At 32.9% G+C, this 19389-nt stretch overlaps 2 protein-coding genes across 6 annotated transcripts in view; one reads left to right on the top strand and one right to left on the bottom strand.

The window, feature by feature from the left end:
* The window catches only part of LOC114247804 (sphingomyelin phosphodiesterase), a 27680-nt gene extending 18952 nt beyond the window's left edge, over positions 1 to 8728 (bottom strand). Inside the window, exon 1 of one of the 4 annotated variants that reach the window (XM_028180857.2) lies at positions 8436 to 8728. The gene's annotated coding sequence lies outside the window, so the exon portion shown is untranslated. Of the gene's footprint in view, positions 1 to 586; positions 739 to 1590; positions 1615 to 8435 lie in introns of those variants that run through there. The other 3 variants (XM_028180869.2, XM_028180861.2, XM_089727417.1) reach the window with 3 other exon arrangements.
* The window catches only part of LOC114247824 (uncharacterized), a 17319-nt gene extending 583 nt beyond the window's left edge, over positions 1 to 16736 (top strand). Inside the window, exons 1-5 of one of the 2 annotated variants that reach the window (XM_089727418.1) lie at positions 12296 to 12379; positions 14190 to 15268; positions 15345 to 15545; positions 15736 to 15852; positions 16500 to 16736. In XM_089727418.1, coding sequence (XP_089583544.1) covers positions 14239 to 15268; positions 15345 to 15545; positions 15736 to 15852; positions 16500 to 16735 — 1584 coding nt within the window. In that variant the 5' untranslated portion in view covers positions 12296 to 12379; positions 14190 to 14238 and the 3' untranslated portion in view covers position 16736. Of the gene's footprint in view, positions 1 to 12295; positions 12380 to 14189; positions 15269 to 15344; positions 15546 to 15735; positions 15853 to 16499 lie in introns of those variants that run through there. The other variant, XM_089727419.1, reaches the window with a different exon arrangement.
* The last annotated feature ends 2653 nt before the right edge of the window (positions 16737 to 19389 follow it).

Below are 19389 nucleotides of genomic sequence, written 5' to 3' on the forward strand. Positions count from 1 at the left end.
CCCGGTACACTTCGTAGTACCTCATTCAAAAAATAAAAAACCTAAGCTTTTTTATAAAATAAACATAAAACAAACAAATGGAATCCGTCCGACGGGGGACACATCAACGGAAAAACAAAATTGTTGTTTTTATTTAATTCCGAGCATTTTCATACTTATCTACCTTTTAAACCTTCTCTAGACTTCCACAAATAATTTAAGACCAAAATTAACCAAATCGGTCAAGCCGTTCTCGAGTTTTAGCGAGACTAACGAACAGCAATTCATTTTTGTATAGAGAAGAATAGATAGATGGAAACCTCGGGTGCTTAAATCTTTAAGTATTGCTTTTCTAATTTGTTAACTATAATTATAACCTAAGTTGTATTATTCATCGTTCAAACGAAGAAAAAAAATGAAAATGGAAATAGGTTATGTTTAAAGAAAAATGAAAATGCATTAATAAATCTAATATTAGTAATTGAAGTACGAGACTTGACTAGAAGTAAGACTTATCTACTATCTATAACCACAAATTACAAATCATTTCAAATTTATTTTACTACAAAAATTCATAGAACTAATTTTGCTAAGGTTCCAAACTCACCAAGCAAAAATCCAATTTTGTATAACGTTTCTTTGATTTCTCGAGAAGTCACCAATTGTATTGTAAATAATAGATAAATTGAACAGGGAAAGGATTAATATACTGAATTCGAGACGATTGTATGAAATGCCCCCACCAATCAGAAGAGTTTTAAAAACATACGAGACTTGAGTTCATGGCGCCATATCCAGATAAAAAGACTGAACTCTTCTGACCTACAATATGACAACAATTGCGCTGCATGTGACGAACATTCTGACCTTTATTTGTTATGGGCATCTACGGGCCGTAATTCTTAATTAAACAGTGCCTTGACCTTAATTATTTTTCCACTACATTTATTACATTTCGTTAATCTATTTTATAAAATGTGTTAATGTTTATTTGAATTAAAAAAAATTAGACAGCATTTAAGTTCATGCAATACCACTACATTTTTAATTAGATAAATAGATTACTGAGTTTATAAAACATAGTAATGTTTACTTTAAGCTTCACCAGTGATATTGTTTTATTGGTTTGTTTGTTCGTGTTCATAATTATACGATGAATCGGATTGCCATAAAACTTAGTATTTATATGGTTATTTTCAAAAAATGCATTAGTAAAGTGGAAGCGTTACCACTTTACTAATGCATTTTTTGAAAATATATGATAGCTCGACAAATAAGTTTATTTTAATTATTGCTACGTATTTTGAGTACATACGGCTAGGTATCCTTTCTACCTGTCTCTCGTGCAAAGCAGTCATGCGTTCCTATTTGATCGGTGGGACAGGACAACCGTTACACTAATGCAATTGAAACTTCAAATTTTGTGAACATTGCCCTTTCGTTTCCACGAGCCATTGGCCACCCACGCCAACTGATTATTCAATGTTATTTTACAACGATTTTTCCGCTATGTGTTTGAATCAATACAATTAACAATACAAACATTATAAGTTCCGTCGTAGTAATAATCTGATAGATAACCTTTAAAATAAACTACGCAATTCTACTTACCCGATACTATAAAATTATCCTATGCAGAACTGCCTTGCATATCGACGCTTGAAAGACAAACGTGACATAAGCGAGAATGCGTGAACTTTACAATAGACTAATTTAAAGTTGAAATAACTGAAAAAAAATATATTTTAACGAATCTAGCTGTAGGATTGAAATGATTTTAATAGACCTAGAAATGTATTTTTTTTGCGCATCGAATATGGTTATTGCCGATCATTTATGTACAAAGCAGTTCTTGTCGCTTAGTCATGTTTGCCTTTCAAGCGTCGATATTATTATTTCATTAATTTATTCATTCTAAGTACACTTTCGATACGTGACATTATGTTCACAAAATGTAGTCCAAAGAACAAACCCGACCTAATAATAATAACTAATAGGAGGAAACTATTCAATTTCCTCACTCAAAATCAAATAATAAATACATACTATGTAAGTCCATTTTATAATATTTTGACTGCAATTTAAATATTTTCTTCATTTAAATGTTTTCAGTGGTACGCAATTGAAATTTTAAAATTAAATTTGACGTTACACGGCCTTGAAAAACGACTAGTTAATATTACGAGTAATGGTGATAAAGAAGCACACGTACCTATGAATTTATTCGCCCGCATGTTCTGGAAAAGTACGTGGCAAGCGACTAAAATTTTACAAATTACACTAAAAGGCATTTCATTAATAAACATAGGTCCCACATATCAATTTGCATATGAGATTTCTAAACGATTTAGAAAAATATTTAGATATGAGGTATAAAAAAGAATTTCGACATGAGGTATAAAAAATAATTTCCTATAATTTTCAACTCTGCCTTCTCATTTCCTCCCCTAAGATACTACCTGGGTATTCGTTTAAATTTCTTTCAGTTAGAATAAAAATAACAACCTTGACTAACTTAAGGAAGAAGCCTTTGAAATGTTCTATTCTTATTCTCATAGATGTTATTAGCATTGAGTAGTCACGCAACAATGATTACTTTGCCTAGTTTTATTAGTTTTTATTGCAGTTACAAAAGTACAAAGAAGTTTAAGTTAGTAAATGATTGTTCTATTATTGCTTTTATAACGGTCACCTCGTTTTTCAAACTGTAGTTCATTTTTATTCGCATGATTGAACCGGCGGCTAAAGAAGAAATGGAGCACCCTCCATTTTGTTGTGGGTTCTATGGGTTCAACTTCTGTATACCTTACACAACCTTAGCACGTACGGTGAAAATTCAGTCATCCATTCTGTAATAAAGGCGTATCATTTTTGCTGTAGTCCGGTTGTCCAGACACTCTAGTAGCGTTAACTGTTTAGATGTAAATTAGATTTATTGTAAGTTTTGTAACAAAATTCGCTAAATCATTAACATTCGATAAGCCTTGGTCTATAATGTAAGTAGGACGTTTTGATTATACATTGTTAAGGGCATATTAATTACTACTAAGAATTACCGATTGCGTGCTTTATCGTAAGTTAAATATTGTTTAAAATGTTACTAATAGCTATACTTAAGTAGCATTGCTTGTTCTTAAATCTTTGTTATATCGATATAACAATGATTTCAGTATGTACTTAGAACATAAATATGTAAACAATACGTGTCACGATATATAAATAGGTTAATTTTACATTAAGTACCTATTCAAAACTTTTGCATTTTATTAATTATTCACATTGACTTTCTGAGGTTACGTGACCAAATGTCACGTATAGGTGAACAGTACTAGATAAAAATACAAAGATGTAAGATATTTAAATAAGAAATTCTGACATACTCTATTCTTTCTGGATAATTTTATATGTTGCAGCTATTCTATGTTCATGTCAAACGTCATTAATAATGAAGAAAAGACAATTTCAGAAAATTTCCCCTAATTCTTATTACGGCATCCTTCTGAAACATTGCCTCGTTACTGGGAATCGTGACTCCTTTATTGCATGAGGTTGACATTCAGTTTCCGAGAATATCTCTTACTGGCCTGATGGACAGCTGTGCCGAGAGATATCTGATCTGTCCCTTACATGGCTCTCAATCCTATTGGCTTCTTATTCAGTCAGGGCTTACGTACAGCACAGCATCAAGCCCAAATCATCATGACGTAAAATAGTAATAAAACAATGGTTGCAACACAGCACTGATTTCGTCTTTTGTCACTAACCAGAATGAATACGAGTGTACTTATTAACGAATGACCTCCACACGCTTTCTTTTGCGTCCTAGTGACGCAATGAGGTCACCATGTATGATTGTTACATTTTTATTGCTCTCATTATTATCTCTATAACGTAACAACAAATCATCAGACATTACTTCGGTTTTCAAGAGTCATAAACGTACAACAACTACCTTTACGATTTAATCTCGCTTTTATTTCGTTTATATGGCATATGGCATATCGGCGGCAACAAAAGTATTCGAAGCGTCGGAAATTAGAAATGAAAATAATAAATAATAATTATAACGCGAGAATAAACCTTAAAAATCATTTTAAAAATCACAATTAGAATTCAGAAAATAATATTTCAGTAACAAACAAGTTAATAAAACTATGTAGTTTCAATTAGAAAATGCTATTTGACAGCGCCTATCATAGCATGGTATGTCAAAATTAAATAAATTTCAAATTTAATTAACTTGATAGTTTTCATGGCAGGATGCTGGTCCCTACCCTTACAGGCTCACTGTACGCTCTATCGCCAGTAAAGTGTCCAGAATGGTTTTTACGAGTACCTACTGTATTATTATGCAATAACGTTCATGCAAGATTAGTTAAAAAAATCGCTATCCCGATTTAAAATAAATACGAGTATGTTTACTATTGTCACATGAACTTTCTACAAAAGTGCAACTCATTTGTTTCTCACTTCTTCGGTTTGTCAGGTGGGATTTCACCAACATAAACCCTGTATCAATTTATTGAATTTACAAGTTCAGGGAAAAGAAAACGGATTAAGTTAGATTCCGACCCGGTCCAGTCCAATAATCATATTAACCGCCATATTATTGAAAAAAAAGCTAATAGATTTATCGTATCTCTCCGTCTCTACCCTACAGCTAATTGATTCAGAGTTATTTTAGATCACATTTTGAAGGTAAAGAAAGAACAATGACAATTACAGTTAAAAAAATCTTAATGGATAGGGACAAAACGACCACAAATCGAAGCGATTTGGGATATCCTTAATATTTCATTGTTATGAATGCTCCCAACGAAAATCATTACAAATCGATAATAGATGTTTAGGCATGCGCTTCTATAAGTATAGTATAAATTTCACGGCCGTCTGGTGTAGTGGTAAGTGACATGGTCACTACACAAGGGGGTCGCGGGTTCGAATCCCGCCAAGGGAAGATATTTGTATGATAAATATAAATGTCTTTTCCAGGGTTATGGATGTATATTAAATATATGTATGTGTATAATAAAAATCTTACATTTATATCCGTTATCTGGTACCTGTAACACAAGTTCTTTACGAACTTATCACGGGACCAGTTAACGTGGCGTGATTGTTAGTAAATATTTATTTATTTATTTATTTATTTAAAAAAAAAAAAGTATAAAAAATTATAAAAGCTACAAAATATTAATAAAACTACAAATTTAAAATGTATATTTCACCGAACATTGGCTTATACATAGTATTTTGCGTAATTTTGAGATAAGTGCTACTTTCCGTTACATGGTACATTAATTAAAAAGATTTGACTATTTAAAAATAAATCACAAAGTTTGTGTTTTATCTACAAATCTATTATACACAAATTAGGTTGAGGAAACATGTAGAAAACGGTGCTTGTATAATCTTCTCCTGTTTATATAGATTAATTTATTGATAATTACATTCGCAACAATAAGTTTAGCGTATACGGGTTAAGGGTTTTTTAATTATCTAAAGTCACTCAAGTGAAGCAATGAGGTGGTTAGCAAATTAGTACGTTATTTTACTTGGTAATTTAGAATGGGAAACACGTAAACCATCAATTCAAAATTACTTTTGCAGCTTGAATAAAAATCAAAGACACACAGTCATGCCTTCCGGTTCAAGGTTAAGGTACTATTTGCTCCAAAGCAAGGAGAGACTTCATTGTGGCAATATACGGGTTGCGGTAACCGCATGTCACCAAAAGTAGTGCGAGATTCGACTTCGTATCTACTCTTATAAAAATATAGAAAAATTTGGAAAACTAACATTACTTGCCAAAGTAGGAAATTAGATTTAACGAGACCATCATAATTTATATTCAAGCGGAGTTTCAAACGATGTCTAAAAATGATTGTTATTGTTTCAATAAGATTTTGTTTTTGTTAATATCACGAAATCGTATTTTTTTTATTATTGCTTAGATATGTGGACGAGCTCACAGCCCACATGGTGTTAAGTGGTTACTGGAGCCCATAGACATGCACAACGCAAATGCGCCACCACCTTGAGATATAAGTTCTAAGGTCTCAAGTATAGTTTCAACGGCTGCCTCACCCTTCAAACCGAAACGCATTACTGCTTCACGGCAGAAATAGGCGGGGTAGTGGCACTTACCCGCGCGGACTCGCAAATGGTCCTACCACCAGTAATTACGCAAATTATAAATTTGCGGGTTTGATTTTTATTACACGATGTTATGCCTTCACCGTTGAAGTAAATCGTGAACATTTGTTGAGTAGAATTCGTGAGTAGAATTGAGTAGAGTCATGAGACGAATTCATAGAAATAATTTCCAAATATTAAATATGAATATTGGAATATCTGGAATGAAGTTGAATGAAGGTACGAACGTACATCTGTTTATATTATTGCACTTGAGACTTTTGTAAATACTAATTTATTAGCCTTTATTAAATAGGCAATACAAACTTTAGTCTCGTTGAGACTTTATAATAATTATTATTTGTGTTAAAGTTTGAATAAATAAATGACACGTTAATTTGTATTCGCGGTAAGTTGAATCAAAATCGTTCCACATCAGTTCGCCATTCTGTACACATCGAAATACGCCGTTAACCTCATTTGGTTTGCCAGAAAGAAAGCAACAGTTATCTACTGTTTCTTTTATTTTTTCGATTAGCCTTAAACAATGGTTACTTCGAACGATAATAATATTACCACATCTACAACATACTGAGGTAGATGTTATACTATTACCTATGCTCAAAACAGTGAAATGACAAATTTGTAAAAAAAATATATCAGCCAAATCATTAAAAACCAATAGTTTTAGGCAGTTAATATTTGCATGGTTTGCCCTTGTTTTTAATGATTGTTTTAATTAGTGCTTCGTTCTAATTAGATTAATAATTATGTTCGATTCGCTCAACTTGTTCAATCGTTTGTTTACAAATTACTTAACATATTTAATGTTTTTCGGATACAAAAATGACAGCACAAGCAACGCAGCTATCTGAAATTTAATATTTACTAGATGATGACCTGTTGTTGATGACTTGTTGTGTCTTTAAAGCGGTTAGTTGCCCTCAATTAAGAAAAATATTATTAGATGTCGGGAAGAGTTGATTATTGAAAACAATATTTTCTGAAAATAAATCGTAGCTAGATCGATTTATCGCCCCCGAAATCCCCTGTATACTAAATTTTATGAAAATCGTTGGAGCCGTTTCTGAGATTCAGATTATATATTATATATATATATACAAGAATTGCTCGTTTAAAGGTATAAGATATGTAGTTTTGTAGTCTCAAAACGACTTCAAGGGGAGGCATTCAATTTAGACCACAGATATATTTCGATACTGACAACCTATTTAAATCTCAAATTCATATTAAGCATATAGAAAAATACAAAATGTAGTAGGAAACACATGTACACTCTCAACTGCAAATAGTCGGGTATTATCCGTCAACGGCGTTTTACTTAATGTCGTGACTGTAACATAATTTTCACTGAGCATTTCACTTTACTTAGGTGACAGCTGATCCCCTCAAGATTTTATATAACTCGAGTTATTATGAATTACAAAACACACCGACTTTTTTGTGGAGAGTCAATAATGAGAAAGTTAAATCGTGACTAATGAATAAAAAAAAATATACCGATGTTTGCTTGTGGTGAACTTTATTTATCAGATGTTAATATTGTCAATAGGTTTTGTTCTATTGTAGTAATGATATGAAATATTTGGAGTAGATGAGCGTAATTGCCACTATTAATCCTAAAATTTAACGACAAAGTAATACAGAAATATTAACAATAATAAATAGTATTTGTAATGCAAGCTTGTCATAATTTTCCGAAGTAGTAGAAAGCAATCGTTTCATTGGAAGAAAATCGAAATTTAAAAAATAATACACCCAGAGTGCACAATATTTTAGTTTGTTTTCAACTATTCACTAATATCCGTCGGGTAACTCTTTCGTCAACTTTGCTAATGAAATTTTCACATTACAAATATTGACTGAAACAACATTCCTTGACCACATTTCTGAATTACCAATATGTCATATAGTTTATAAAGTGTACATTACTACACGACGTAATGATGAATCAATACAATAGCGGTTAATGGGAAAAAAACAAACGCTACCTATAAAATATGTCCGGTAATCGGTTTGTTGGTCAAATAATAAAATTTAGGCGTGAGCTTCAGTAAATTGGATCATCACCTAAGTGGACAAAATAACAGTTCGCAAGTTAGTAACTCGATGTCGTTTCGATAAGAAGTAGGACGACTGTCATTCTGACCTACACTAGCTTTTCTCGAGACTGGCATTACGGAATTATTGCGGTATCAAGTTTTTTTAAACGCTACAATAAATGGTGGCGCTTTGTGAAAGTCACTCTTCTCAATTTAAATTATCAAATTAAATACATAATTCAATCAAAATAATTTTACCTTATTATATAAAATCTGAAGCGGTCAGTTCCTCATGAAGAGTATCCAGGAGTTAGGCCGATGCGGTATGGTCAGTGAACGAATAACATTTCACTCGTTGCGTGTTGAACTATGAAAAACGTCGCATTCACATGCTACTTATTTTACGAAAGGAAACTCGATGAGCGATATAACGCGTTAACAGATCGCTATTTGACAGAGCACTGAGCGTGTATCCAAGCCGTAGTGGGAACGTACGAACGAAGCAAGGAGGTGGGCGTGTGACGACAACCGCATGCGGCGCGCGCAGTGAGAGTTGTGTCTTCATCCGGTTGCACATCACAACGGATGGCGACGCGAAGGCTTTGGTAGCATCTGCAAGATTGCACCTGCAGCCGCTTCAAGTCCTCACAGATGGGCTTGGTAGGAAGTTTTGGGTTCCAAAAAACAGGAAATATTTTTTTTTTTGTTTTTCTATTCCATTACATTAATTAAATTTTATTTATTGTAATCATTTCAAGTTTAACTAACAAATATTTGGTAATTGTAATTTTCATGAAAGTAAATTCTTTAAATGACAAAACATACATAAGATCTGAATTTATTTTGATATTATAACGAGGAATATACAGGATACCAATATTATAAGATAAATAAATAGTAATTAATGGATTCTTATCACGTGTATTAGATATAAAAAATGCAAATGATAACAGTTCACAACTATGCTAATAAAAAAATATACAAGAACACCATATTAATCCAAACAATTTCTATTTCTAAAGTAAAATTATGCTTATTGGTTAGTAAATTTAATATTACTTCTTAAAACTATATTCTGCTCCAACTTAGTCTATTTTATCTGTGAAAACTACAAGAAAAACAGATAAGTTACTTAAATAACTTTAAAGAATAACATAACTTTAAAAAATAACAAAAAAAATAAATTATTTATGTTCTATTAACCTTCTTCAATTAGATACTACTTTCTACTACTTTACTACTTTCAATATTTTTCAATGTATTGTATGATGCATCGGAGTCTATTGTTTTAATAAATGGATTTATTTCAAAATAGTAGACATTTTTAATCACAAGACAATTACGAGTAATGTTATGTACATAATAATGAAGTACAATTGCCAAAATGCCCCGTTGAAGTGTAAGAAGTATTTTAATATTACGTAATAATATGATTTTTTTCAATGAATATTGAAAAAAAATAGAGATAGTGTAATGTTGTTAATTTGACCTTAGGCGTGAGGAGGATTTACTTATTGCCTTCGATAGTAGACAGACATACGGCCGTGATCTTTTGATACTTGATCAAAAGTGGTCGCTATCGATAATGCACATCGAGCACACCAGGCCCACGGTCTATACCGCTAAGCCAACAAAAACGTCTCTGACTATTAAGTCTTATTCCTTACTATATAGGATACGTTATAATTATGTACTGTCCTGTAACTTGTGGAGATTAGAAACTGATGCTAATTGTTTAGGAATTCTGTAGGTACATAAAATTGTGAATATTTTTTTACTTCCGCGATAATTCCACGGCAGGAACAATATTACATAATAAAATCAATCATACAATAATCAGTCATTACGATTGCGAGTGTCCGAAAGGTCTTAACAATTGAGACTTGGATCTCATTTCTCGAGAGCTATCCAAATCTATTTACGTTATATATGTAGGCTTCGGTATGTATACCGAGTTATCAAGAACCGTATGAGGTAATTATATAACTAATAACTATGCAAGTGCCAAAAATAACTATAAGTAAAGAGCTTAAAAACCTTAAAATCATTATAATCGTTAAAGTAGGTGCTTAAAATTTTAAGTAGCAATTAATTACATTTTCCTATTAATTTGACGGGATAACTTAAATTTTTTTTTAAAGGTTTTATTTAATTTCAAAATTCGTTAAATTTAATAAAAAAAAACCCTAAGTTCGATAAAACTTCATCCTTAAAAATGTAATAGGGGATTTTCAACTTAGTCATGATTAAACAGGCCTTAGTCCGACTGTTTGCCTTACAGTTACATACCCACACAAATACGACTTTCAGAAAAACTGGAACTATACTGACTCATACGTGCCCACCTTTGAACCAGTGATATACGTGAGAGTGAGGCGTGTTTATATTGTTATATAATGTTTTTTAAACTGTGTATATCTATATATATAAAAATAAACTATAAAATATCCATATTTGCCCTTTTTGTGTTCCGCTATTTTCGTTATCGAGACTTAAGCTATAATTAAACTACTAGCGACCCGCCCTCGCTTCGCTTCGGAAACATTAAAACACACAAGAAAAAAAAAAAAAAAAAAAAAAAAAAAAAAAAAAAAAAAAAAAAAAAAAAAAGTAGCCTATGTTCATCAGGGACAATGTCGGCTTCTAATGGAAAAAGAATTTTTCAAATCGGTCCAGTAGTTTCGGAGCCTATTCGAAACAAACAAACAAACAAATCTTTCCTCTTTATAATATTATAAGTATATAAGTATAAGTATATAGAAGTATAGATGAAAAGTTATAAATAAGTTGATAAGCATTGTATATAAATGTTGATAAAGTTTCGACTAACAACAGCTAGCGTTGACAAACTCCATTTTTTTAACTCATAGAAAGTAACAATCGCTGTTTATCAGACTTCTTGTTCATTAATAAGTTAACTACTTTAATTGGTAAACCGGTGGGCTCTGGCATGCGTACCAGCATGCCTCAACATGCCTGCAACTTCCACATGACGAAAATACATACCTACAGACACGGATTTCTTCAAATGGGTCTGAGGAGAGAGAGTAAGCAGTGGATTGGGTGTGCCTCTGATATGTCTGATAATCTGTCTAAAAATCAAATAATAAAAAAACTTAGTTGAATTTCTACGTACGTCTGCTTATAATTGTATAATCAGAACATAACTATACTGAGACCTTAGAACTTATATCTCATGGTGGGTGGCGCATTTACGTTGTAGATGTCTATGGCTCCAGTAACCACTTAACATCGGGTGGGCTGTGAGTTCGTCCACCCATCTAACCAATTAAATAAAAAAGAATAGAGTTACTCAGTAGTATAATGATCTACTTTCCTACATAATTATACTAAATTCTCAACGCCCTAATTCTCGTCTTTGTTAAAGAGTGTATTGCCTCCGGAACCAGCTAAAATTGGATAAAAAAAATTGATAATTTTGCACACACTCTTAGGTTTAGTAATTCGCGTTAAAATAATTTATGCCTAAAATCCTTTTTTTTTTCAATTGAACCGATTTTCTAGTATATGATATTAAGTTCCAATTTGTGGGATAGACTATCGGTTCTAAATTACAATTAAGACATTAAACTTGTGGCCCCAGTTATTACTACCACACGAGATGAACTATGACCGGGTTTTCTGATCTGTTTTAATTAAAAAATAGATAAGTTTTAACATTAAATTATCTAACCTGATGATGTTCTTAAAAATCGTGTTCTGCTGCTAAAATGTGACTGAGAAACAAAAGTATTTTAAAATTTTGATAATATTAACATGTTGTAAAATGACCTAAAAAAATTAATAAGAAAGGCCAAAAAGTCACCATGTTTGTCACGTCCAAGTAGGATCATTGACTGGACATGGAACAGATGTTTTGTTCAGTTGCGAACGTACCACTATAGCACGTGTCTCTCTTCACTGAACATGGACTACACTAGGCCCTATTTTTTGTCCTTTATTATATTTCCTATTTTAGAATCTTTCGTCCCTCTTTCACAATTTTACGAGGTCGCGATAATCGTGACGGTTTTGAAAACGTAAAGTTGTTTGGACGTTGTCACAGGCAACGGTAGTGCGATACAAAGCTCTCGGGTGCACAGTACGTACGACGCAAAACATGATCTAAGTTGGTGTAGTAAATTAAAATTCTTTTTTTACACTTCAGATGTGACCCGAACAGATGAAAATCATTCTTTTATGTGAGTTATTTTACGATAAAAAATTATGCATTTTTCAGTTTAATTATAAATCACTTTAAGTTGTTCACGTAACAGCTTCTGTAGTTTAATCTAAAATTCGATGTTGATTTTGTTATATTTTATTTATATTATGATTGAATTAAGTTGTATGATTTGAGAATATCGAAAATGCATTATTTTCTTCGAGTGTAATTTATTTATTACAGTAGATTGTCCAAATATTGCCAATTTTTTTATCTACCTTCCAAACTATTAAACTACAACTTATTGTTTACCGTTAAATTAGGTCAAGATTACATGAAGACGTCAATTTCAAAGCATCGATGGAATATGTAACGAAGTAAAAAAAAATATTTTTCTAGATATGGGAATTTTTCCCTTTATCTGTCACACATCAATAATATCAATTACATCATTAATAACCCAATAATAGCCTCCTCTAGTCCTTACAAACTATAGAAGATATAAGGATTGTTTTTTTCCTGCAACAATTACCTAGGATCAAGTTTCATAAATAAATACATATTTTCTCATAATTTAATGCGTCCAAATGCTTGTCGCCCAACTGTGTTGTGAAGTTGCGTAGGTTTCTTATTTTTTAATTTTTACCAAAGTGGTAAGGCATTTTGTGAGCACTAATGAGTTTCAATTTAAAGACTGGGGCCGCCGTTGTATTGTAAAACTGAGACTTTGACCTTATTCCTCAAGGTGATGGGGACATGTACTTACTTAAAAAAAATTATACTCTTTTATTGCTAATATGCGTAAACAAGCTTTCGGTGCACCTAGTGTTAACTGGTTACTGGAATCCATAGATATCAATTATTACGTGAATACTTCAGTCTAAGTTTAAGTCACAATTGTATAGTTGTCCCAACTTTTAAATCGGAACGCATTACTAGGAGCAGAAGTAAACAGAATGGTGGTAAATTAAAATTACTTTTACAGTTTAATCTCGTGTAACCACTACGAAAACTGTAAATTATACAGAAAGTCGAAAATAATATGACATTAAAAAACGCGAGATTAAACCCTAAAAGTAGTTTTAATTATATCCAGGACTCGCGAAAACCAAAGAAAGAAAGATAGGAGATTGAAAGATTAGAGCGGTGGTACCTATCCGACCTTACATGGGGCTGTAATTCCAGTAACTTAGGAAATTAAAATATTGTGGGTACGGTTTTTATTAAAATACTACTGTACCCGTCCGCTTCGCTGGGCATTTAAAATTAGCATTGTTATTTCTCACCCCCACAAAGATTCTCATCATTAACGCCCCCGCAACTGGTGTAAGGAGTCCAACACTCATATAAATATTAGCCTATCCATTAAGTACATTTATTTTCTACATGGATACCAAGTTTCAAGTCAATTGGATGCATGGTTCAGTAGTTATAACGGAACATCCGTAAAAACCACTGTAGATTTGTATGTTAGTATAGATGTGATTTCGTGGAAGCTATTCGACAACATTTCGTAAATACGTTTTTGATCTGAAAACATTGGTGCCCTTCTGCAGAATTTGAACTCTAACAGTCGCATCACTCGATATGCCACTGCAACCTTAACTCCATGTGAGTGAGGTGAAGTAGAAAATTGACGTATTCGGTTACGTTCAATTACCATCCAGTAACTTTATACATTCAGGTAATTATCTACTCAATTTGAAGGGCTTGACCAAGGGAGTTGGTATATGTAATTCTATTCAATTACTAGTGTATCGTTTTTAGAAGCAAACACTTCATAAAAACAAGTACCTAATACATTGTGAGATTCACTTCAGAGATATTAATGCTCAAATTTGTTCCAGATATTGATGTCTACAACTATGCTTGATAAAAGATTGCAAATACTACAATATGAAAGCTGACATCAACTGTGAGGATCTGTCCACAAAAAACAACGACGTACTAGATAGTTCAAATAATTTAGAATTGTTATATTGCTCACATCTTTGGAAGGACAGCATTTTACGACAAAACATCATCAATGCGCCTTCTAATGCCTCCGTAATCAAATATTGTTATACGTGCAAAGGTAAAGTTAGAAAATATGAAATTAATCCAGTATGTGAAAGTTTTATTCCAACAACTTACTCAACGCCAAACACGACATGTACAGAAACAACCGAGAACGAGGATATGGATTCTGCACAATGCATAGAAAAAGAAATTCGTGGTTCACGACGTATTGAAACAGTTAATAACGAACGAAATATGAGGGAATCAGAATTGAATGAAAACATTCCATCAATATCACAGCATGTCGATTCGGACTTTCGAAATAAGTACACATCATATGAATTACCGACCAATGAAAATAGTCGAAGAGGGAATACGAAAATCCGTGAAGGCATGTGTTGGGTTTTGAAAATTAACAAATCAGACAGCCTCTTCAAAAAGCGGACTCAATTACAAGCATGCTCAATTAGTGTTATGATTGTCGCTATCGTCGTGATTAGTATAGTGTTAATAAATTTTGCGACTCCTAATTTAACTCATGCTTTTAATGTTGTTAGTAAAAATGTAGTGCCAACTAGTACCATATACTTCAACGATACACCAATTGAAACTAGCACTGTAAATCTCAATAATACGTCATCATCAAATGCGATAGCAATGAATTTTACAAATTATGTGATCACCACAGAACATTCCAGTATAGAAAATATATCAATAGTTTCGAGTATAATTTCGAAAATACGAAATAATATTAAGACTTTTTCAAAAGAAGAAACGAAGAATAAACAAATACTAAAGCCAAAAGATATAATAAATAGAGATATTTCAAAGAAATTCTGTTCGTGCCAAAGTAATGAAATTTGTATGCTGGACGAGAACAGTGGAAAATCAATTTGTCGTATTCCAATTGATAGAGATGATCCTACTGGTAATTTCAATGATTCGGCTTGAATTTAACACTGTAATTTTAAATTTATAGGGTTTAATAATATTCTCGTTTTTAGGGTGCGGTGGACTCTGTGCGATGGAATTAGAAGCTTGTCATTTGGTAGACAAGGAATTAGGTGTTCGTGTTTGTAGACTTTTAACACTAGCAACTTGTTCACCGGAAGAATGGCGTTGTCGTAATGGTTTATGTGTTCCTACAGAAAGCAGATGCAATGGTTCAGTAGAATGCTATGATCGATCAGACGAAGTACATTGCGGTAAATATACAAAATAATAATAATGAAATGTTTTAGCTTCATTTTAGTAGAATTTTAATATAAACGTATAAAATATACATAACTTTTAAGCAGGGTAGGTAGGTAAGTTAGGGATAGTATAGGTATGGAATTGTTTGACTATTAAATAATAAAATTTATTATTTATTACCAACTTAATTTAAATTTTCAGACTGTGATCTTACAAAGCAGTTTCGCTGCGGGAATTTAATGTCTTGTTTTTCTAACATGAAGCTCTGCGATGGAATCGTCGACTGTTGGGATGGGTTCGACGAACTTAATTGCACTGGTATGAAACTTCAATTCTTAATATCCTTCAAATTTAAAAATGATTCCCAATATTTAGGAGGTTCAAATTTTGTTAGAATATCATCGTGTAGTTAAAATCAAATCCGAAAAAAATATAATTTGCGTAAAATACAATAGTGACATAAACCTCAAGTTACAAGATGATGGCGGCTTTACGTTGTAATTTCTATAGGTTCCGGTAACAACTTAAAAACTGAATGCTGTGAGCTCGTTCTAAGCGACGGACTTTCATCAATTTCCTTTCTTCTTGTTAATACGAATTAAATAAATAAGCCGTTAATATTCTCGTGTTTAATCAGTTTGATAATAAACAATAAAAATGTTGTTAAAATAAGTAATAAAATATCGCGATTGCGATCCGATCGTAGATGCATTCACGAAGCAGTTCCTTGGAGCCGTTAAATCTCCAATGGAAATCCTTCGATCGTACAAAATGGTACCAGGAGCATTAAACTTTTTAATTTATTTAATTTCTTCTAATTAATTCTGTAATTTGTTCAAGATTGTGTATTTTAAAGAAACATAGTTGTGGGGAGCCTTTGCACGAACATCAGTCTTCGTTTTCAACAACAACAGTTCCCGCACACCCGTAATTATAATACTAATAGTTATTTAACTAATTTTCAGAATGTCCGCAAAACCAATCACCGTGTAAAGATGGCCAATGTTTTTTATCATCAAGGTTTTGTGATGGCTTCGTAGATTGCGAAGATCGCAGTGATGAACCAGATGGCTGTGGAGGATCGTGTAGGAAGCACGAACTGCGTTGCTTGAATCAACGTTGCGTACCTCTCACAGTAAAATGCGACGGTCAAGATAACTGCGGGGATGCTTCCGATGAATTAAATTGCTTTATGACCTAAATTTATCAGGCTTTTCATTTCAATCTAAAATTAAATTTATAAAAACCTGTACATACTAGTTCTAATTTCATAGAGAAATAATACATACGATAATTAGTTTTACATAATAAGCTGTTTAATCATTTGGCGACGTGGTAACAAAGTGTGTTTTGTTTGGTTAGATAGAAATGATTGAATGGTTAATTACCAATTTGTGATTAGTATCTATATTCTACAACGATCCACTGAGAGGATCAGGCGAGAATCCTAGTGAGCTGTATCTGTTGGTCAATTTACTCGCCGAACCCTTCGTCGCCAGCGACAGGTCCGACGAGAACAGCGACCGGTGCTTGGGGTCCCTAAAAGTACCGATAGTGGATCGGGAGGAACCCAAGTGGCGTGTTTAGGTCCACGGTAATTGTTTACCGATCGGTCCGCAGGATTGGGTCTGTAGTTACCGGCGGCCACGGCAATTATTGAGTCGCGCCGTTTTCTCGAAATAGCGCACTGATTCCGACTGAAGATACTTATAAATAAAAGATTAAAAAAACTAAAAAAATACACTTTTATAGAAGATCCAACTAAAGAATAGAAAATAAATTTTAATAAATTTGAATTAAAAAGTGTAAGAAAAAATTATTTTATTGTAAAAAAGCGTGGAGTGTATCAGTAATTATAAATATTTTATGAACAGATGTGAGTAGAAGGGTTATTTTGATAATATCCTTTAAATATTGTATTGTGTTCGGTCCTTAATAAGAATACCAAATTTCGAGTTAATCCGACGTTTTGACGGGGGTCAAAATCATGTTCAAAGATTCCCTTACATACTAATATACATTCGTCTAAAGCTAATAAAAGCGTAAAAACAAATGAAACAAAGTTCCTGGTCATCGTGAGGTTCCACGTTCCTCACGAACCACGGTGCTCCGGCGGAATCAGCAAAAACAAGATTGAATAATTTAAAGGGGTTTTAAGTTAGTGCGGACCGCATGAGCGAACGCTAATATTTTGTCATGACAGGTCATGACCGGACGTATGGAAGTTTTGTAGTGTCACCTTATTACGAAGGGTTAATTTACTTCGCTTGCAAATCGTCGGATAGAGGACCTTAATCAAAATTATCTCATTTCGCTGAAATGCATTTATTAATTGAAGATTTTTATAACTCGACAATGGAAACAATGCCGTCACAAAAACTCTATAGCCATACTTAAAAAAAAAAGAAATGAATATGTATATTTTACTTAGTCAATCAAAAAAACCACCGATCGAACGTTTGAGTCTGAAGAAACGCTAAATAACAATAAAACAATTCGGTACTTTCGTCCCCTTCCCGCCAATAAGTCACAGTTACAAGTAACAAGCAAGCCCTTCCCTTGGGGTCGGAAATAGAAATCGCTAGTAGTTAGCATTGGCAACGCTAGTACCGCATATTAAAATTTACATGTAGTGTAATTTATTTAATTACATGTTAAAGCATTACATAAACATAATGAAGGATTCATACAATCGAACGTACGATTCCTCTTCAAAAACAAGCACAGTGAAAACACTGTGCGACTTTTAAACCTCATATCTCAAGACAGAAATAAAGGCATGAACTTAACTTAAATCAAATTTAACATATCTCTATACCGCGATTTAGAGCTTGGAAACAGCGACATCTATTGACTACAAAGAAAAGCATCAAAATAGTCAAACGATTCGAAGCATGGGAAGGAAAGTATAAGTACTCGAATTGTGGATTTGTTGTGACGTGGCAGAACTCGTATTAGAAAAAATATATATATAATTATATACACACATACCACTAAAAGGATATGATTGTTTGAAATTATTTCACTACCTATAAAATCTGAAGGACAGTATAATTGACCACATGTACGCTCTTTTGTAGGTATTATAAAAGAAAAAACTGGACTGCTTCCTTCATAATGATGTGGGCACGAGAAGAATGTCAATATCCTCTGCTACGATGGATACAGAATCATAGGATTGGGGTGTAGCAAGCTCAGAACGGACGATGACTGTATCTGCATCTAATTCAGCCTGGTCGCACTAAAAATCACCTCTGGGCTGTGATGGAGCCGTTTTGTGAACGTCTATTAAAAAAGAGAAACGAGAGAGGGAAGAAACAGCTGAACATTCTAGGACAAATTATAGTAATAACAGTAATAGGTAGCTGGCAGATGTTCATTTGAACCCAAGAGGTACCTAGGAATTTTCTATCTGCTTAGGATTCTCGTAAATGTACTCTGCGAAGTATTATAAAAATCAATGATTTTTATGTATTATGGTGAGGAAAAGGGTCGATAATAAATAAATAAAAATATATATAATAGAAAACTAAGCCTAACGGTTCCTTTTTATCGCATTCTTGCGAATATTTAAAGACCTGGTCAAATTTGAAGCGCTGTAAAACTCAAATAAATTAACGATATTAAACTTTGTAGCTGGAATTATCCGTTTCTGCAGGGTTGTTGGTTTTGAGTAACAGCGCGAAAACCCTTTTGCCAAGATGGCGGCTGAGGGCCATTGGTGGCGACCCTCTAAGCTTGAACTTATGCTTATGTATATCAACTTGTTAAACTTTTTTTTTATTGCTTATATGGGTGGACGAGCTCCACAGCCCACCTGGTGTTAAGTGGTTACTGAAGCCTATAGACATTTAC

The sequence above is a fragment of the Bombyx mandarina genome, chromosome 05 (genome assembly GCF_030267445.1).
Source record: "Bombyx mandarina strain Sakado chromosome 05, ASM3026744v2".
NCBI classification, from domain to species: Eukaryota; Metazoa; Arthropoda; class Insecta; order Lepidoptera; family Bombycidae; genus Bombyx; species Bombyx mandarina.